Source organism: Chanodichthys erythropterus, chromosome 24 (assembly GCF_024489055.1).
Source record: "Chanodichthys erythropterus isolate Z2021 chromosome 24, ASM2448905v1, whole genome shotgun sequence".
NCBI classification, from domain to species: Eukaryota; Metazoa; Chordata; class Actinopteri; order Cypriniformes; family Xenocyprididae; genus Chanodichthys; species Chanodichthys erythropterus.
This window is the reverse complement of record NC_090244.1, coordinates 5,632,474-5,654,341: the sequence shown is the minus strand read 5'-3', so window position 1 is coordinate 5,654,341 and position 21,868 is coordinate 5,632,474. Positions and strand designations below refer to the sequence as shown.

At 38.4% G+C, this 21,868-nt stretch overlaps 1 protein-coding gene across 3 annotated transcripts; it reads right to left on the bottom strand.

The window, feature by feature from the left end:
- Positions 1–22: 22 nt before the first annotated feature.
- On the bottom strand, positions 23–20,508 carry ireb2 (iron-responsive element binding protein 2). 3 transcript variants are annotated; one of them, XM_067379710.1, is made up of 21 exons: positions 20,466–20,508; positions 16,763–16,858; positions 16,454–16,619; positions 12,450–12,587; positions 11,967–12,194; positions 11,807–11,876; positions 11,493–11,676; positions 11,262–11,401; positions 7,835–8,006; positions 7,652–7,752; positions 7,214–7,330; positions 6,947–7,106; positions 6,729–6,864; positions 6,359–6,443; positions 6,002–6,283; positions 5,038–5,145; positions 4,473–4,615; positions 4,090–4,237; positions 3,885–4,007; positions 3,607–3,792; positions 23–1,232 (listed from the first exon to the last, which is right to left on the bottom strand). In XM_067379710.1, the coding sequence occupies exons 1-21, from the start codon at positions 20,488–20,490 to the stop codon at positions 1,119–1,121; spliced, it is 2,922 nt and encodes a 973-aa protein (XP_067235811.1). In that variant the 5' UTR covers positions 20,491–20,508; the 3' UTR covers positions 23–1,118. The 3 variants fall into 3 exon arrangements, with proteins under 3 accessions (XP_067235811.1, XP_067235813.1, XP_067235812.1); XM_067379711.1 differs by having other exon boundaries at positions 24–1,232; positions 5,038–5,142; XM_067379712.1 differs by lacking the exon at positions 7,214–7,330.
- Positions 20,509–21,868: the final 1,360 nt, after the last annotated feature.

Below are 21,868 nucleotides of genomic sequence, written 5' to 3'. Positions count from 1 at the left end.
CCGTCATTATTGCCTGATTCCAGGAGCTTTGTGCTGATGAGAGTGGCCAAGCTAGATTGAATATGCTCTACATTCTACAGGAATGACTCGCTCATTTCCACAGCGCCCCCAGTGTAAGGGAGACGCATTACATGCACTTTAATCAATGTACAAATTATGAATATTTCCAAAAAAATTTATATTAAGTGAAATGTTAGAGGGTGTTATAGTATTATAAATGCAAAAAAGACAAACTCAGCATGCTGATGTCATTATTTATTAAAAATTATTTACAATGACAGCATAATTCAAGAAAAAATTTGTTGTCTACTGCATCGTTCACCCCAGTGCTGAGGATTTGCATACTGTCTCCACATACAGAACACAAGGACTGAAGCCAAACATTGCAACAAGGCAAACAGCACTGTGACAGTACAAAAACCAGCCATCGTTCACTCTCTAACGTGAGCTCAGATTAATATTTATATATCATATGATGTTTATGGTCGAACATACGCCTCGGGCTCCATCAGACATCGTTAAAAAGCATCTTCTTTAATCTTTTAGTCATCATTGTCACTCACAATCCCAGTAACAGAAGACACTAAGTGGACGATCATAATAAATAAACTCTTTTACTGGATCGGATACAAACAAAGAGTGCTTTTTTGTTGTGAATATGTGGACGTTCATAAAGAAACAAAAGCTGGGAAATTAAGAAACAACAGTGAACGTGTGGACACTTTCACTCCATCAAAGTGCCCGTGTCAAAATCAGCACCATGAAACAAGAGCAAAGCCTCCATTGGCTGCAAGGTCGTGCAGTCTTTGCGTCCAGACTGAAAAGCTCAGGTTAGAAGAACAGTTCCTTGACACGCGTTGCAGGCACTGCAATATGAAATGCCCAAAGTTTACGCTCCACAACCAGACCGCAAAAATACACCTTATCGCACCGAATCGCGATTTGGAGAGAAACGTTGGACATTTGTTGCTTTAAGTGCAAAATAATGACATCCTCCGAGACGGGAGGATTCTGCTAACAAGAGGCACAGCGTTCAGAGTTCATCCTGAAGGCCTCTAGGTGGCGCTGTGCCGATCAGAGGTCCGCCGGGCGTCTCCGCGGCTATGAGTCTGATTGTGCTACAGCAGCAGAGAACGAGCTACGTACTTCAGGATGCCTCCGTGTCTGAAAAATGCCACATCCATGTCGTTCTCGAAAAGAGCCATGACACTGAAACTCTTCCCTGTGCTCGTCTGCAAACAGAAGACGACAAAAACTTTGGATGTCACATGGAAAATTGCAGCTTAAGAGTAGGACAAATTTCGATTCACAAGCAATTTGGTTATATTTTACTACATAATGGCCCATTTTGCTTGCATATAAAATTCTCTTAGCTATTGCTATAAATTATATGGGAACCTTTTAACATGGTACACTACAAAATATTAATTTTAATAATGACATGTTTAATAACAGCAGGTCCCAAATGATGTAATTCTATTGTTATTTATCCAATAGATGAGTTAGTGAGTCTTTATGAATGATTCATTTGAAAGGACCAGCTCAGAAAAGCATTTTGTTTGTCCTGCACTGGTTGTGAGTCATTTGCTTGTCAATCAAACTACAGTGGCTATGCTATATTTTTATTATTTTTGTACTTAATAAAAAGAACCTGTTCATAAGAGTCATTTGTTCCTGAATCGGATTACACTGCTTACGCTGTCTGCTTCTGATTCACTATAAAGAACTGGTTCATAAGAGACATTTGTTCCTGAATCGGACTACACTGGGTAGCGTTTCCCAAAAGCATCGTAAGCCTAAGTTGATCGTAGCTCCATTAGTTTCAATGGAGCTACGATCAACTTAAGTTTACGATGCTTTTTGGAAACACAGCCCTGGTTGCCCTGTCTGCTTTTGATTCACTCTAAAGAACTGGTTTATAAGAGTCATTTGTTCCTGAATCAGACTACACTGGTTGCGCTGTCTGCTTTTGATTCACTATAAAGAACTGGTTTATAGGATTTGTTTGTTCATGAATCGGATTACACTGCTTATGCTGTCTGCTTTTGATTCACTATAAAAGAACTGGTTTATAAGATTCGTTTGTGAATCGGACTACACTGGTTATGCTGTCTGCTTCTGATTCACTATAAAGAACTGGTTTATTAGAGTCATTTGTTCACGAATCGGACTACACTGCTTCCGCTGTTTTTTTTTTTTTTTTTACTTACTATAAAGAACTGGTTTATAAGATGAATTTGTTCCTGAATCGGACTACACTGGTTACGCTGTCTGCTTCTGATTCACTATAAAGAACTGATTTATAAGATTCATTTGTTCCTGAATCGGACTACACTGGTTACGCTGTCTGCTTCTGATTCACTATAAAGAACTGATTTATAAGATTCATTTGTTCCTGAATCGGACTACACTGGTTACGCTGTCTGCTTTTGATTCACTATAAAGAACTGGTTTATAAGAGTCATTTGTTCCTGAATCAGACTACACTGGTTGCGCTGTCTGCTTTTGATTCACTATAAAGAACTGGTTTATAGGATTTGTTTGTTCATGAATCGGATTACACTGCTTATGCTGTCTGCTTTTGATTCACTATAAAAGAACTGGTTTATAAGATTCGTTTGTGAATCGGACTACACTGGTTATGCTGTCTGCTTCTGATTCACTATAAAGAACTGGTTTATAAGATTCGTTTGTGAATCGGACTATGCTGGTTGTGCTGTCTGCTTTTGATTCATTATAAAGAACTGGTTTATAAGAGTCATTTGTTCATGAATCGGACTATGCTGGTTACGCTGTCTGCTTCTGATTCACTATAAAGAACTGGTTTATAAGAGTCATTTGTTCCTGAATCGAACTATGCTGGTTGTGCTGTCATTTGAGTCATTTGTTCCTGAATTGGACTACACTGGTTACGCTGTCTGCTTCTGATTCACTATAAAGAACTGGTTTATAAGAGTCATTTGTTCACGAATCGGACTACACTGCTTCCGCTGTTTTTTTTGTTTTTTTTTTACTTACTATAAAGAACTGGTTTATAAGATTCATTTGTTCCTGAATCGGACTACACTGGTTACGCTGTCTGCTTCTGATTCACTATAAAGAACTGATTTATAAGATTCATTTGTTCCTGAATCGGACTACACTGGTTACGCTGTCTGCTTCTGATTCACTATAAAAGAACTGGTTTATAAGAGTCATTTTGTTTGTGAATCTGAATACAGTGGCTATGCTGTTTTTTTTACTTACACAAAAAAAAAACCTGTTCATGTGAGTCATTTGTTTGTGAATCAGACTACACTGGTTACACCGTCTGCTTTTGATTCACTATAAATTTGTTCATGATTCGGACTACACAGGTTGCCCTTTACGTTTGTGATTCACTAAAGAATTGGTTCATAAGAGTCATTTGTTATTGTTTGGTTTTACTCCTCAAAAGAGAATGTCGGAAAATATCACATAATTAATTTGCTTCCTGCAAGCTAAATTCCACATACATAAATAAAAATGTATTGGCTCTAAAATAGTCATTCAGACTACACTGGTTATTGAGGGCACATCTCAATGAAAATGCTAAAGAGAAGTTTTGTCCACTGCGAGTCGCTCTACCTGTACTGTGAGCTGTTGTCGGGGCGTGAGTTCCTGTGGGATGTTGATGGTGAATCGCTCTTTTCCACACAGCTCCAGCGAGTCGGCATTCTGTCCTGGCAGGAACTGCAGCGGAGCGATTCCCATCCCCACCAAATGATTCTTATGAATCTTCTCAAAGCTCTCTGCTATCACCGCACGCACCCCCTGAGACACACACAAACAGTCAGTATGTTAAGTGTTTGTGTAGCAGAAGATTTCCAGACATTTCCTCAGAAAAAGGATTACAGCTCCAGTACCAGTAAATAAGGTCCTTTGGCGGCCCAGTCGCGTGAGCTGCCAGAGCCGTACTCTTTTCCTGCCAGGATGATGAGGGGAACTCCATCCCTCTGATAGCGTTCAGCAGCTTCAAACACATCCAGCTGTGATGGGACGACACAAACCAAACCATGAGCTCAGAGCCAGAAGAAATCATGTTCAAACCGGTTCAGTCTGGACACTAACCGTTTGTCCTGTTGGAATGTGCAGTGTTTTGGGTCCGGTCTTCCCGATTAGACGGTTCTGAAGCTTAATGCTGGCAAATGTTCCTCGAGTCATCACGGCATCATTTCCTCTCCGTGCGCCGTAAGAATTGAACTCACGAGGGGTCAGACTGAATCAAATATATAAAGGAATTAAACTTAGCATCTGATTATCTTTATCATAACATTTATCAACATAGTAATAAAAAGCAATTTTACTACAAAAATGCAATGCAGGAGTTTCAAGAACACTGAACAATGACTCTGAGGAATGAATCGTTCAAATGAACCAATTCACTATAATGATTCTGACTTCTCACTCACTCAGAGGGATATGTGAAGCATACCGAAAAGAAATAATCTCACCGTTTGCTCTGCAGGTATTTGGCGGCAGCGCTGACTCTTGCGATGCTTCCCGCTGGAGAAATGTGATCGGTTGTTACTTTATCACCCAGAAAGAGGAGCGGGTACGCACTGTCAATGGACTGAGGGGCGCACATCTCTTTAGTCTGAGGTGAAGAGAAACAGGGGCAGAGTTAGTGTTGAAATACAGTGAAAACTGAGGAGATCCACATCTGAATGACACTGAATGACTAAAATCCAAACTATTAAAAATCACTTTTGTTAAATTAAATAAAGCTGAAATAAAATAAAACATATATATTAGATGAAAAATGTAAACTTTAAAAACTTAAAATGAAAATTACAAATGCTGCCTTGGCAACTAACTAAAAATAAGTTCAATTAATAAAACTTAAAACGTATTTTTAAACTGAAATATAAATTAAAGAAAAAGAAAAAAACAAAAACTAATAAAAATGACAAAAAAAACAAGTGAAAACTGAAAATATAAAACAAAGTCAATTTAAAATATTAGCAAATACTATAATAGTGTACAAATACTCCTAAAATAACACTGGATGACACTCACCAGTTTGCTGAAGAAGGACGGACAACGGATGTAGGTGGATTTTGGATCCCACGGGAAGAGGGCAGATTCAGCAGAGTCTAAACTGTTCCAGAACGTACTTCCTTTCTGCTGACAATCACACAAATCAGCTGGTGTTAACATACAATTCTAATGATTCAACCGATTCAGTGAATCAATCACTTCATCTTCTTAAAGGATTGGTTCAGAATTAAAATTTCCTGATAATTTACTCACCCCCATGTCATCCAAGATGTTCATGTCTTTCTTTCTTCATTCCAAAAGAAATTAAGGTTTTTGAGGGAAACATTCCAGGATTTTTCTCCATATAGTGAACTTCAATGGGGTTCAACAGGTTGAAGGTCCAAATGTGCAGCTTTAAAGTGCTCTACACGATCCCAAATGAGGAATAAGGGTCTTATCTAGTGAAACAATTGGTCATTTTCTAAATAAAATTAAAAATTACATACTTTTTAACCACAAATGCTCATCTTGCACTGTTCTGCAATGTGCCACGCATTACGTAATCATGTTGGAAAGGTCACGTGTGACATAGGCTGAAGCACCGACCCAGTGTTTACAAATCAATCATGCAAAGACTAAGTCAAATGCACTTTACAAAAATAAGGTAAAACAACAATGTCGGACGATGCAAGACGAGAATTTGTGGTTAAAACTATATAAATTGTATTTTTTTTTTTTTTAATAAATGACCGATCGTTTCTCTAGATAAGACCTTTATTCCTCATCTGGGATTATGTAGATCCCTTTGAAGCTGCACCTTCAACCCGTTTAAGTCCACTATATGGAGAAAATCCTGGAATGTTTCCCTCAAAAACCTTAATTTCGACTGAAGAAAGAAAGACATGAACATCATGGCTGACATGGGGTTGAGTAAATTATCAGGAAATTTTATTTCTAAAGTGAACTAATCCTTTAAGAAAGTGTGCTATGAAACTCATCGCACCTCCATCCGGTTCTTCAGCTCTTTGAACATGGAGGCGATGACGATGTTCTCCTCTGTGTGGTTCACCTCCTCTTTGGATGGCCAGATATCCCGCAGATACACGTCCTTCCCCTCTGAGTTCACTCCTAGCGGTTCTGTCTCCAGGTTGATGCTGACTGTGCCTGCGATCGCATACGCCACCACCAGCGGGGGTGAGGCCAAATAATTCGCCCGAACGCAATCACACAGGCGTCCTTCTAAATGCCTGTTTCCAGACAAAACGCCACACGCCACCAAATCACCCTGCACACAAGCAGACAGCTCAGGTTAATGTGCAGATGTTCAGAAAGAAAGAGACAAAATGAGAGTTTGCCTCACCTGTTTAATGGCGTCTACCACACTCTCAGGTAAAGGTGCTGTGTTGCCCACACATGTTGCACATCCATAACCCACCACCTCGAAACTGAAACCCATGATTGAAAAACATACATTATTTAGGTCATTATTTAGAAATTGTGCATGTGTTTATGTGAAAAGTGGCTATTATAATCATTCATTATCGGAATAGAAGACAAAAATCCAATTAAAAACTATGAAAAGCAATAAGCACTAAATGCAGCAGAAATGTTACAATTATATACAATTTAATTATATATATAAATTAAATAATTTTTTTACAACAGCTTTCGTTTTAGTGATATCTTTCATGTGATAACCTAAGTGTGTGTATATAAATTTGTGTGTGTACCCGAGTTTCCTGAGGAAGGGCAGGACTCCACTGGTGTTCAGGTAATGTGTGACGGTTCCACTGCCGGGCACCAGACTGGTCCTGATATACGGTTTTACCGTCAGACCAGCCTCGACGGCTTTCTTCGCAAGTAGACCTGAACAGAAAACACACACATCCATGTGAGAGACACTGTGCAAACAGCTCATATCAGATCTACAGATGTGCTGACATCTGACCTGCGGCCAGCATGACGGACGGGTTGCAGTTATTGGTGCAGCTGATGACAGCAGCGATGACAACAGATCCATGTGACAGGTTATACTCCGCCCCTTCGTGCAGGAACGGGACCAGAGTTGCCTGCTTGTCTTTGGATATGTGGAAGCCTTTAAAACCCACCTACGCATACGTGGATGGCACAAAAAACAAACCCAGATAGCAACTTGGTACCATTACTTAATTGAGAAATACTTTGTGTGTGTGTGTGTGTTAATATGTGCATTCACCTTCTCATTCAGACAGTTAATAAAGTCTTCCTTCATGCAAGTCACGGCGACTCTATCCTGTGGCCGTTTGGGTCCACTGACATGAGGCACAATGGAGCTCAGGTTCATCTCGATGACCTACGACACCAACCACATGACATGTGACCTTGGTAGCTTTATGGGGGTTATACTCTGGATTTTTATTGCTCTTTTGGTGATTCATTTCACGTGAAGGTGATTTACACTACCGTTCAAAAGTACACAAAAAGCTAAACTGTAATAATATTTAACAATATTATAATAGCTTTTTAGATCAAATAAATGGCGATTTATTTCCAAAACATTAAAACACACCAAACATTTGAGCGGTACTGTATAAAGAAGAAGTCTAAAAGGGTACCGTAGCAAAAACAGCCTTTTAAATTCTCAAAATGTTCAGGAAAAAATAAACAAACCAACCTGTGAATACTGCGGCTCTTCTGATTGGTCGCCGTAGGTTCTGAAGAGTTTGATAGCCTTCAGGTAGTCTTCTAAAACCACAAGCTTCTCCTCACTGCAGACTGATCAGATAAACATTTCTGTCATATTACACCCTTAATATCACTAAGTTTTTTAATCTGAAGTATAAAGAATGGTGCATACTAGTGTGTTTAAAGTGCTGCAGGGTGATGTCATCCACAGGAAAGAAGCTCACGGTGGCGCTGTACTCCGGGCACATGTTAGCGATAGTGGTCCGATCGGGAGCCGAAAGCTGTGGCACACCAGGCCCAAAGAACTCTACGAACTTCCCGCCGATTCCTGCCTGGCGCAGATGCTGAGACACAAAGATCAGACAGTGTTATTTCTTGAGATGCTGATTTGCGAACTCACTGATGATGTTGTATATTAAAGGATTGGTTCACTTCAGAATTAAAATTTCCTGATAATTTACTCACCCTCATGTCATCCAAGATGTTCATGTCTTTCTTTCTTCAGTCGAAAACAAATTAAGATTTTGAGGAAAACATTCCAGGATTTTTCTCCTTATAGTGGACTTCAACGGGGATCAATGGGTCCAAATGTCAGTTTCAGTGCAGCTTCAAAGAGCTCTACATGATCACAGACGAGGAAAAAGGGTCTTATCTATCATTTTCTAAAAAAAAGAAATAAAATGATACACTTCTTAACCACAAATGTTTGTCTCGCACTGCTCTGTGATGCGCCACGCATTACGTAATCATGTTGGAAAGGTCACGGGTGACATAGGTGGAAGGTAGGGCAGGGCAAAAAACGAATTTCTTCTCAAATTGTCTGACATTGTTGTTTTAACCATTTTTGTAAAGGGCATTTGACTTAGTCTTTACACATTCACTTTGAAAACTGGATCTGGACCTTTCCAACACGATTACATAATGCGCGGCGCATCACAGAGCTAGTGCAAGATGAGCATTTGTGGTTAAAAAGTATATAATGTTATATTTCTTTTTAGAAAATGGACAATTGTTTCGCTAGATAAGACCCTTATTCCTCATCTGGGATCATGTAGAGCCCTTTGAAGCTGCACTGAAACTGACATTTGGACCTTCAACTAGAGCCCTGCGCGGGACTGATTTCCTTAACCCGTACCTGCATGCTCCCGCTGAATGTCTGACCAGGGTAGCGTTTCCCAAAAGCATCGTTAGCCTATGTTGATCGTAGCTCCATTGACACCAATGGAGTTACGATCAACTTAGGCTTACGATGCTTTTGGGAAACGCAGCCCAGAACCGCCCGCTCCCGCCCGTGCCCGCAATGTTTGTGTCCAAACCCGCCCGCTCCCGCGGACTTTCTCTCAGAGCTTGTGAAAACAGGCCTAAACAGACTATGTTAACATCCAAAATAACAGACTTTAAACATGATTGCATTTAAATAAGAAAGTAGCCGCAAAAACAAAGCACCACACGTGATAAAAACATTGGGTATTTTTCTTTATTAGCGTTAAAAAACATTAAAGGGCACCTATTATGCCCCTTTTTACAAGATGTAATATTGGTCTTGGGTGTCCCCAGAATGTATTTGTGAAGTTTCAGCACAAAATACCCCACAGTTAATTTATTATAACCATTTGAAAATGTCATTTTTGGGGCCTGTTTTAAAAAGAGCTGTTTTGGTGTGTACCACCTTAAATATAAATGAGCTGCATATCCCCGCCCTGCCTTTGGATGAGGGTGTAACTTGCATACCTATGGCAATAAACAATGGCTGAGAGTGAGAGACCCGCTGTTTTGTATGACATTTAGCCGTACATGTTTGAACCGGAATCAGACCCAGATGATGAAGAGACTCCGGCAGAAGAAACACAATTGAGAACGGAGCAGGACGTCTCTGAATGGTTATTTGATACATTTATGTACTTGTAGAGTTTTAATCGCGCCCCTTTTGCAATTATGGATGTGCAACACACACACACGCACGCACACACACTGTGATCACGTTCGCGCAATTTTTTGAAACTACAAACACAAATACTGTCATAACGTTTGCTAAGTACGTTAGATACACACTATACAAACAAGGTTTAAATTATATACACAGACATTCTACGACGACGACAACAACTTTAGACGCATTTGTTATTGAATTGGCTGACATCGACTGAAATGACTATTTGCTCAAAAAAACATTAAATACACTTACTTCTTCTGGAGGTGACGTTGGATCGCGAACAGTAGGCAACGATCCACACTTGAGGATTAACTTTGAAGCAAAACCTGCTTTGAATTGACCCTCGTTCTCAAAACAGTCAGTCAAAAAATTATTCGCGCAAACATGAACGTATTTTGAAATTTTGAGTGCCGCCTTTCCTTCGTAAATAAAATCCATCCACTGCGTTTTCAGTGGCTCTGATGTCGGAAGTAAGTGAAAACTACTATGTTCATTATTACATCCCACAACAGAACACTTATGTTTCTTAGGAGACATTACCGGCTGTCGTTGAAACAATGGAGGATGGTTGACCGATCACCGACGGCGGGGTCTATGCCAAAACCAGATTGTCAATCAAACCACGTGGGTGGGGCTTAGCGCAATTCTACGTCACAGTGAGAGCAATCTTAGAACAGGGCGTTCTGAGACAGTGCTTATGAATTATTGAGATTGTAAAAAAACCACTGGGTGGATTTTTCTCATTCTAGGGTGGTTTTGCTCACACACTGCCAACACACATTTATGGTCAAACACCATGTAAAAGTGAATTTTGCATAATAGGTGCCCTTTAACCGTTAAAACAAAACCACAACTAGCGGCACCTCGGTTTTTGAACGCAGGCTACTGCATACACACTCACCGAACGATTAACTAAACAAGCAGTTTAAATAACAGTTTAAGTAAATAAGCCAAAGCACGAAACGAAATAACTTTAACTTATTAAATAAACACCTGTACATAGGACTTACAAAGTAGACTACTTTAAACAAATTAAATATAAAATGAAATAAATAAAATAAATAGAATGCCTTAACAGGCTATTGCAAAAAAAGAAAATAAATAATACTAATAAATAAATAAAAATAACATAGCCTACTTAAACTAATGATCACTGGGCCTTGCATTACTTACTCCGGTCGCAGACTTGTGCGTCTTTCTTCTAGACTAGATCATGTGAGAATGCTCAAAATAAAACGCGCAAATTTTAAGAATTGTTTCCAAGTGTCTGACTTGTCTTGCTTTGCTTTTGTCATTAAAGAGCCGCTTTAATTTTCCTCTCAACTTCATTTGTTGACCGTTTCTATTACTCGCCAAATTCCACCATTCCCCGCGGGTCTCCTGCAAATTTTTCTGACCGCCAACTCCTGCCCGCAGCAAAGGTAAAACCGCCCACTCCCACGAGATTTGCGTTGGGTCCCACAGGAGATCAAACCGAATGCAGCCCTCTACCTTCAACCCCTTGATCCATGTTGAAGTCTACTATATGGAGAAAAATCCTGGAATGTTTTCCTCATAAACCTTAATTTCATTTTGACTAAATAAAGAAAGATATGAACATCTTGGATGACATGGGGGTGAGTAACTTATTCTGAAGTGAACTAATCCTTTAAGGACCTCACTGTACCTTAGTAATGCCCAGTACAATATCAATGGACGTTGCAAGAGGACTGATGGTCCCCACGAGTTTACAGCCGACAACCTGTGGCAAAGTCAAAGACACTGGCTGACCTAACATGACCGCCTCTGATTCAATACCTCCAACTCCTGAAGGAGAGCATGAGAGAGAGATTGTGAGGTAAATAAAAACAGACGATTTCACAAATAATAACACAGTAACTAGTGACATTGTGCTTACCCCAGCCCAGGATCCCGAGGCCGTTGATCATGGTGGTGTGGGAGTCCGTTCCCACCACGCTGTCTGGATAAATAAACCCCTCCCCTTCCTGTACCACCTGACACAGGTACTCAAGATTCACCTGATGCACCGTGTTGATGTCTGGCGGAACCACGTTGATGTTTTTAAAGGCTTTTGAACACCACTGGAGAAAGAAAACCAAACAAAAAAAAGACTTTACACTACTGTTCAAAAGTTTGTGGTCTGTAGGCCTTTTTTAATGTTTTTGAAATAATGTCATGTTGTCTTTATGTAGATATAAATCACAGACTAACCTTAAAGAACTGCAATCTCTCTTTGTTTCTGGTTAGCTCCATCTCTTGATTTCTTATCATAGTTTCAGGCCTGTGTGTGTCAGACAGACATCAGCACATCAGAGAAAGCAGACGGATTAACATGAGAGCGTGTATTAGTGCGTGTGTTGTGTAGACGTACTCTGACACAGGCTGCAGGTGGAAGGGACACAGGAGGGGTGTGTTCTCTATCTGTACTGCTGCGGTTCTGCCAGTGGGGGCGTCGGAGCAGGAGGCTTTACTGCAGCTGCCCCGATGACCCGGGCGCTGACCTGTACAGTGACTCCCTCGTGGAGATGGCCGACCGGCAGGAGACCTGACAGCAGCACCGTGACTCTCATCCACGGGGTTTGAAGGGCTCTGGATGGCACTGAGAAATGAGTTTAACAACACTTGTTAGTGATTTTGTCGCTTGATGGTGAAACTTGTTGCATCTTGCCTGGTTCAGGTCATTAAAAGAGAGGGTTTACCCAAAAAATCTAAAGCACAATACATCACCACCCTAATTACTGTGTACATTAGGACTTCTGGGCATAATCGTTGTTTATGTTAATGCTGTAATTATTGGGTTTTTAAACATAAATACTGTTTTAATCCTTTCTCTAGCCCATGAGTTCACTCTCACCATTTGCTGTAGTCAATCTGCAGTGAATGATCTACGATGAGGTCTGTGGGGCATCTGGGGTTCACCAGGTTCGGATCAACCCCCTGTTTAGCTAAAGCATCTCTCATGGCTGCCAGATCCACCATAGCAGGAATTCCCCTGTGAACAAACACATAAAGGAGGCATCAGGACATATCCAAGGTTATGAACAGGCCCAGTTAATGTGTAGATGTTGTCATTAAGGCTGCACGATTAATCAAACTAAAATCAAAATCGCGATATGGCTTGGTGTTATCAAATTGTAAAGGCTGAGACTGAATTAAATATATGCGCTGTGTTTAAGAGTCATTATTATTTTATTTCTCTTAAATACTTGGATTTAAACAGGCAAAAGAGTCTATGACTTGATGATTATTGCAGTGATTATGATGTTTCTAGCATGTTATATATTTGGCAACATTTCTTATAACCCTAAGTGATGGAGTGTATTTATACATTTCTTAAACAATCATGTATTAAGATTGCCATATTCCAGGATGACAATGTCAAGATTCATCAGGCTCAAACTGTGAAAGAAGGAGCTTGAGGGAGCATGAAGAATCATTTCCACACATGAATTGGCACCTTAAATGACCTTAAATTCATTAAAAGTCTTTGGGATGTGCTGAAGGAGACTTTACAGAGTGCTCACCTCTTGCATTGTCAATACAAGATTTTGACTAAAAATTGATGCACTTCTTGATGGAAAAACATCACAACATTTTTGTTCAAGATCTTGTACTGACAATGCAAGTCGAGCACTTACCACTGACCCTGGACCACAAAACCAGTCATAAGTAGGGATGGGCACAATCGTGAGAAGGTGACTGACTGCTGTCATTTTAAGACAATATAGATACGCATCGGATTTTCTCCAAGCTGTTCATGTACACTTACGATATAAACTGCGTTTAAGTAGCTAAACACGCTCCAATCCGGTCATTTTAACATGCTATTGTGTGTATTTGATCGTTTGGACGTGCACCTGAAGCCCAACGTGTAATTTGTTTGTTTATTTGCGGCCCATTTTGAAGCACGCGTCGCAATTCAGCCTGAGGAACAGCGTCTCATGCGCGGATTATTGTGCTTTCAACGTTTTAAACGTTGATAATAATTATCAAACCTTTACTGCAATTTAGCAACAGTAAAGACTCCATTTTACAACGATCACCGATTGTGACGTTAAGTTTGGGTTTAGGGAGGAACGAACGCGCGCAGCTGTGAAGAGAATGAAGGTGTGCTAGACGAAACGCGGTTTTTAGTTTTTAATAGTTTTACCTCAGATATGTTCTTTCTGACCCTTGGAAGCGAAATCGAAATAAAAAATAAAACTAGCTTAATATCAAAGCACAGGCCTAAAGTGTAAGCAGACGTTTAGTTGTTTAGTTCTCTCCTCCACTGTCACCATTAAACAGGGCTTTCATGTGAGCAGCTGCCCGCGCTGTAGCTCCTCTGCGTGAGCGTGATCTCTCTTCTGGACTGCGAAAGCAAAAATGCATCATAGACAAATGTCCTGATATTATTGCAACAGAAACAGCTGGCGATTCCGGTGAGATAGAATCTGCAAGATAATGTCTATATAGCAATAATAAATGCATGTGTATTTTCTCCATAATTTCTTCAGTGCCGATAGCAGAACCGTTAACGTCAGAGCTTATCGATACACCGGTATTTCAAAATTTAGCCCCGGGATCAATTTAATACCGGGTTTCGGTACCCATCCCTAGTCATAAGTCACACGGGAATATTTGTAGCAACAGCCAACAATACATTGTATGGGTCAAAATTAGCGATTTTTCTTTTATCAAAATGATCGATTTTTATCCTTAAAATCATTAGAATATTAAAAGGTGCCATCGAACGTGTTTTCACAAGATGTAATATAAGTCTAAGGTGTCCCCTGAATGTGTCTGAAGTTTCAGCTCAAAATACCCCATAGATTTTTTTTTTCATTCTTTTTTTTAACTGCCTATTTTGGGACATCATTAAATATGCGCCGATTCAGCCTGCTTCCCCTTTAAATTCTCGTGCTCCACGCCCACGGAGCTCGCGCTTGCCTTAAACAGCATAAACAAAGTTCACACAGCTAATATAACCCTCAAAATGGATCTTTACAAAGTGTTCATGCAGCATGTCTAATCGTGTAAGTCAGTATTTATTTGGATGTTTATATTTGATTCTGAATGAGTTTGATAGTGCTCAGTGGCTAAAGTTAACATTACACACTGTTGGAGAGATTTATAAAGAATGAAGTTGTGTTTATGAATTATACAGACTGCAAGTGTTTAAAAATGAAAATAACGACGGCTCTTGTCTCCGTGAATACAGTAAGAAACGATGGTAACTTTAACCACATTTAACAGTACATTAGCAACATGCTAACGAAACATTTAGAAAGACAGTTTACAAATATCACTAAAAATATCATGATATCATGGATCATGTCAGTTATTATTGCTCCATCTGCCATTTTTCGCTATTGTTCTTGCTTGCTTACCTAGTCTGATGATTCAGCTGTGCACAGATCCAGACGTTAATACTGGCTGCCCTTGTGTAATGCCTTGAACATGAGCTGGCAGATGCAAATATTGGGGGCATACATATTAATGATCCCGACTGTTACGGTGTTATGTTGAGATTCGCCTGTTTTTCAGAGGTCTTTTTAAACAATTTTTATATATAACAAAGGAGGAAACAAAGGTGTTTGAGACTTACTGTATCACACCTTTAAGTAAAGATCATGTTCTATGAAGATATTTTATAAATTTCCTACCATAAATATATAAAAAAAAATATTTTTGTCAGTGGATATGCATTGCTAAGGACTTCATTTGGACAAATTTAAAGGCGATTTTCTCAATATTTAGATTTTTTTGCACCCTCAGATTTCAGATTTTTAAATAGTTGTATCTCAGGCCCAATATTGTCTAACCATACAACTTTCATATGATAAATCAGTCCCTCCAGAAAAACGCGATTATGCGATCGCCTGATTTAACGCATAATCAGCCAAAGTCCGCATATTTATGCGGGGGTCGCATTTTTTAAAATATGCCGCACTTTCACCGCATAAATTGCCGATTTCAGCAAGCAAAATATGCGGGGCTAGCATGATTTCATAATCCCTGTATTTTCGTTGCAAAAAAGTCACATATATCTTAGCAGAAAGTTGAAAAATGTTGCATTTACTTCACACAAGTAAAGCGCCATTATTTTCCCCCTATTGCCATGGGAACCTTATGAAGTGACGTAATTACGCGACGTGAATATCATCTGCAAACCCCGCGGTGAAATCAGTGATACCATGATGAAGCACGCAAATCATTCTCATTTGCCAACAAAAATAAGCGCAAAAGACAGCGCGAAGCAGTTTCCCGGTGTGTTACATGGGGGCAAATTATTTTGCACTGCGTGCAACTGCGTGTTGGACCACAGACGGAAGTTTGAGCCATGTGTTAATTAAGGTCTGAAATAAAACAGAATGAGAACTTAAATATTCTGTGATTTAGTATGCTTGCTTATCATATGAAGTAATAAGAAATGACTCTTTACATTAAGGTAGTAGCCTAGTGAAAACAGGGTGTTGGGGAAATCACATTTTTTTCTCTCTTTTTCATCAAACCGCAGTTTTTGCAAGTTCCCGCAATTTCATCGCATAAAATTGCAAACAAATCCCGCATATTCTATCGCATTTTTTAAGAAAACGTGCCGCATAATCAAGGATTTTTGCCCGCAACAATCACAAAAAAAATCCGCGTTTTTCTGGAGGGACTGATAAATCTCAATTTCAAAAACTAGACACTTATGACTGGTTTTGTCATCCAGGGTCACATAATATACTGATATATAATCATAAAATTCTGACCAAATTGTGCAGCCCTAAAAACAAGCACAACAAACCTGTTTTTATTTTAAATCAAAATTTTTATCAGAAAAATCACAATTTGATTTTTCCCCAAATCGTGCATGTCTTGTCGAAAACTCACGTAAAATCCTGCAGCAGAACCCTGGCGGGCGAGAACACCACCTCGGTCCGGTTCTGCTGCATCTGCCAGTCCAAAATATTAGAGACATCCTCCATCTTTACGTAGAACCCGTCACACTTCCGAATGGCGGACTCCAGGAGAACCCGTATACAGAACGGAAGTTTCTCTACAAGAAAAAGAGCCAGTTAGTACTTTCACAAGATTCTATTGAACTTGAGTTTGATTACAGGTTTTTCTTATAACAAGTGATCAGTCACTTTTAACAGTGCCTGAATTCATTTAAACACCCTAAAGCACTGAGTAACTCACCATATCTATCATCACTGAGCTTCTGTGGGTTGAAATATCTCAGCTCTTCATACTGTTCTCTCCGGAGGGTGTCGATCAAATGGCCGAAAGGATGTTCTGTGGAGAATAAAAGCCTTTATGAAGCATTTTTGTAAAAAAAAACACTGCGAACGAGCTGATGAATGAATGTCATTTGTGCAACAGAGAAGGAAAGAAATGCCTTGTGTGTTTGAAACTCCTTAATCTGATCTGGATTCGAGTTTGGCTGCAATTGTGTAACGTGCACCTGCAACCCGCAAAACTGGCACTGACTACATCAGACCAACACCTGCAGGGATCATGTAACTCAGAGAGAGTGTATCTTCTCTTAAACTGCCTCTGTTCATCGGCCTTCACTTCTTCCCTCCTTAAGGTCCAATCAGAAGGCACAAGTGTGCAGCTGTGTTTCTCGTGTTAGCAGTTAGGCTTAGTACTGAGAGCTTACAAGCCCAATTCACGTTCAATTAAGGGATGCACCAAACAAAGTAAAGAAGTGAAATGAACCAGGTTCAAAGCTGAACACTGACATCTATAAAAAGATTATTGTGATCAAAATTCAAAAAATTGCAAATTAAGTATTAAATTTGCATTTCCTCACTACGCTTTAATGTTCTCATGCATAGAAGCAATGCCCTCTTGGTTATTCAGGACATTAATAAACGGTATTTTGCATTCTCTCTCATAGGAGCAGGCAGATAAATGTCTGTTAAAGAACTTGTCACCCATTTTCAGAAAATAAAAAAATAATTATATTTTGTCCTTTTTAAATTTTGTTGTGCGTTACCAAGCAGTTTAGTTTTGAAGGACACAGAAGTGCTTTTATCATCTTTCTATCATCCAACTCCAAAGAATTTTCCAGAGCACTGTTAGTATTTTTATCATAATAGTGTGTCAAAAAATTGTATAATAGACTGCACTGAAAAACACATCCATCCAGCGAATCAGCATATTAGAATGATTTCTGAAGGATCATGTGACACTGAAGACTGGAGTAATGACGCTGAAAATTCAGCTTTGATCACAGGAATAAATTATATTTTAAAGTACCTTACAACAGGAAAAAGTTATTTCAAGTTGTAAACATATTAGTGTATTTTTATCAAAGCATACACATTAGGGACTCCTTTCAAAACATTAAAAATGGTCATTGTGTGCGCGTGTGTGTATATGTGTATAATTATATATATATATATATATACACACTGCCCTCCAAAAGTTTGGAAACGCCCTAGAAAAGTAGGGTTTTGGACAATATTGGCATGAATCCTTTTTAATTTGTGATAAATTGCACTGATAAGGGAAAACACAAACTACGAAAACATATTTTATCACATAAACAGTTTATACATAAAAAAAAACTGAAAATATCCACCATTAGCAGCTATCTGACCTAAACTGGGTTCTGATTGGTTCATTGTATTCTAAAAACTTAATTGGCAATCAATTGTTGAAGCTATTAAGGTGTGCTGACCCTAAAATCTTTTACAAACCCGGGCCAAGTTTAAACCAGTAACCAGGCATCACAGCTGACACAGGGGCATGTCTGACTTTGACATGTATATATTGCCATTATTATGAAATCAAAATGAAAATGATTATTGCTGGTCTTCAATGATAATGTCAAGTTACTGTAATGTATTTGCACTAAAAAAATGATAAGGATTTATGCTGATATCGTCCAAGACCACACTTTGCCAGGGGTGTTTCCAGTATATTATATAATAAAAAGTACTAATAAATTATTGATATTTTAAGTTATAAGTATATACACAAGTATATTATATTAAAAGTTGTTAGAGCTAGATGTTATTTTTATTAAAGTCAACATAAGGAAGTAATTAAATCAATTAGAATTTTTTTTTTTTTTAGTTATTCTATGAAATCATAATTAATGGTTTCGGCATGTATAATGCGTCCAGAATCATCCATTCAAACTTTCAGTCAAGAATATTTTTTTCATTTAACCATTAATTTAGTTGGTTCTCATGACAGCGCATTCAAATCAGATTGAATCATTCTGATTAGATCGAATAAGATAAGTGACTTCCACAGACACACACAGAACAGAAACAGGCTGTGTTATAATTACACTGCAATGTAACATCAGCACTGCTGCAGTCAGAAGAAATTCAAAAAAAGGGATGAGAATTCAAACTATCCATGCAGAAATAAAATGTTTGTGAGTTCACTAAACTAAGAAAGGACAACAAAACCAAATCATGATATAAAACACGCACACAAGTGCTCATGCACAGCAGTGTATTTCAGTATATTCAGTCCCAGTGTGACTGCATGTGTGTAGGAGGACGAACACGTACAGACACACACTTATCACGCACACCCTGCGTCTGCTGCCTGCTGCATGTGTTAGATTAGGTTAAATGAGTTTAGATTAAACTGCAGCAAAGGAACACAAACCTGCATCTGCCACACATGAACGAACACAAAAATCCCATGATCTTTATTTACGACATGGAAGATAAAGACACTGGGTGGGAAAAGTAAATAACACTCTCACTGGCAGATGAGCAGATTACAGCAGGATCAGGGCATTAACATGAAGAAAGAGCAAACACAGTTCATTATAGTTATACAACCTATACCTCTAAAAGAAACCACTGTAATTCTTAAATTAGACGTTACTTAGTATATTTCTGAAGATGGTTCCTCCCAACAAAAATATTATAATATCTACAAAAAAAAAAATTAAAAAAATGTTTAGTTATTCTGAAAACCCCAGCTCACTTAAAATCATAATTTATTTAATAATAATTTATCATTTTTAGTTTCCAAAAACTTCCACACAATGAAGGTTTTACAGTTTGGGAGACATTTGGTTCCCACAAAGCATATATTTGTGACCGATTTTCCAAAAATAACTTAATTTTAAGACACTTAAGGGTTCATACATTTAGTTTTTCTAATAAAACAGCTGATTTAAAATCATAATTTGCCCAAAATCAGTTTTTAAAAAGTTACCCCCAAAAAGTTTCAAGCTTTTACAACAAACTAACATAACAAACTCGTCAGAAGATCAATTAATTACAATTAATTGCATAATTGTGAAGGAATATTTAATAAATACAGAGAAAGACTGTTCACTGTGCAAGTAATATGTTGTATTAAATGATAATACTACGTCAAATGAGAAATATACAAATAATGGTACTGAATAATTACCATATTCGAATACTATGGTATTTATATACTACAGCAAAGTACGAAAACTATAGGATTACCTAAATACATGTGCAAAAAACGAAACACCAAGTAAGCATTGTTGGTACCATGGTACATGTGTGTTATTGTAAACAACACACAATAATCGAGCATTGTGCATAATGGGCTTTGTCTCAATTCCTAAAGAGCTGCCTGATTAGACAACATTTTGAGCATCAAAGGCGTGTTAAACAGATGCTGTCACGCTGGACATCTCACTGGGTTACGACATGCATGTTTTTTAGATCGCGTGAGCTGCATCATGTAACCACACGCGAGCTGGATGTCAGTCGCCGCTAGCCGCAGTGCTAATAGCAAAACCGAGTCTTTCATCCTTTTAAAAGTGCATATTTGAGAACTGCTTTGAGACCCAATTGTGACTTCACATATAACCGGTGACATACTTCTATGTCAGAGAGTAAATTAAATGAATATTGTTATTTTTGTCATTAAAAACAGCCCTTACCGTGCTGAGGTGAACCGAGCGCCATGATGAATCCTAATATTAACACGACTCCAATCGCTCGAGCCACGACAGCTAGCCAATCCGTGAACAGTACCTCATTGGAGTACTGTCCAGTCAGCTAAAAGCATCTCGCACATAGCATCCAATCAACAAACAGAATTTCCTACACTACCCTTCATCACCTTAATGTGATGTGTGGGAAATCTATTCGTTTTAATGATTAAGTAATTAATGATCTAACTATATATATATATATATTTTCTTTCAGAAAAAAATAGTAGACTAAATCATGTCACGATTTACTATTTCATTCCCTCGATTTACTAAAACATGCACGATTTACTATTTCATTCCCTCGATTTACTAAAACGTGCGCACGATTTACTATTTCATTCCCTCGATTTACTAAAACATGCACGATTTACTATTTCGTTCCCTCGATTTACTAAAACACGCACAATTTACTATTTTGTTCCCTCGATTTACTAAAACACGCACAATTTACTATTTTGTTCCCTCGATTTACTAAAACGTGCACGGTTTACTATTTCATTCCCTCGATTTACTAAAACATGCACGATTTACTATTTCGTTCCCTCGATTTACTAAAACACGCACAATTTACTATTTTGTTCCCTCGATTTACTAAAACACGCACAATTTACTATTTTGTTCCCTCGATTTACTAAAACGTGCACGGTTTACTAATTCGTTCCCTCGATTTACTAAAACGTACGCACGATTTACTATTTCCTTCCCTCAATTTACTAAAACATGCACGATTTACTATTTCGTTCCCTCAATTTACTAAAACATGCACGATTTACTAATTTGTTCCCTCAATTTACTAAAACGTGCGCATGATTTACTATTTTGTTCCCTCGATTTACTAAAATGTACACACGGTTTACTATTTCATTCCCTCAATTTACTAAAATGTACACACGGTTTACTATTTCATTCCCTCTATTTACTAAAACGTGCGCTAGATATACTAATTCGTTCCCTCGATTTACTAAAATGTACACACGGTTTACTATTTCATTCCCTCTATTTACTAAAACGTGCGCACAATTTACTAATTCGTTCCCTCGATTTACTAAAACATGCACAATTTACTATTTCATTCCCTCGATTTACTAAAAATCGCAACGCACGATTTACTAAAATGTACACACGGTTTACTATTTCATTCCCTCAATTTACTAAAATGTACACACGGTTTACTATTTCATTCCCTCTATTTACTAAAACGTGCGCTAGATATACTAATTCGTTCCCTCAATTTACTAAAATGTACACACGGTTTTCTATTTCATTCCCTCGATTTACTAAAACGTGCGCACGATTTACTAATTCGTTCCCTCGATTTACTAAAACATGCACAATTTACTATTTCATTC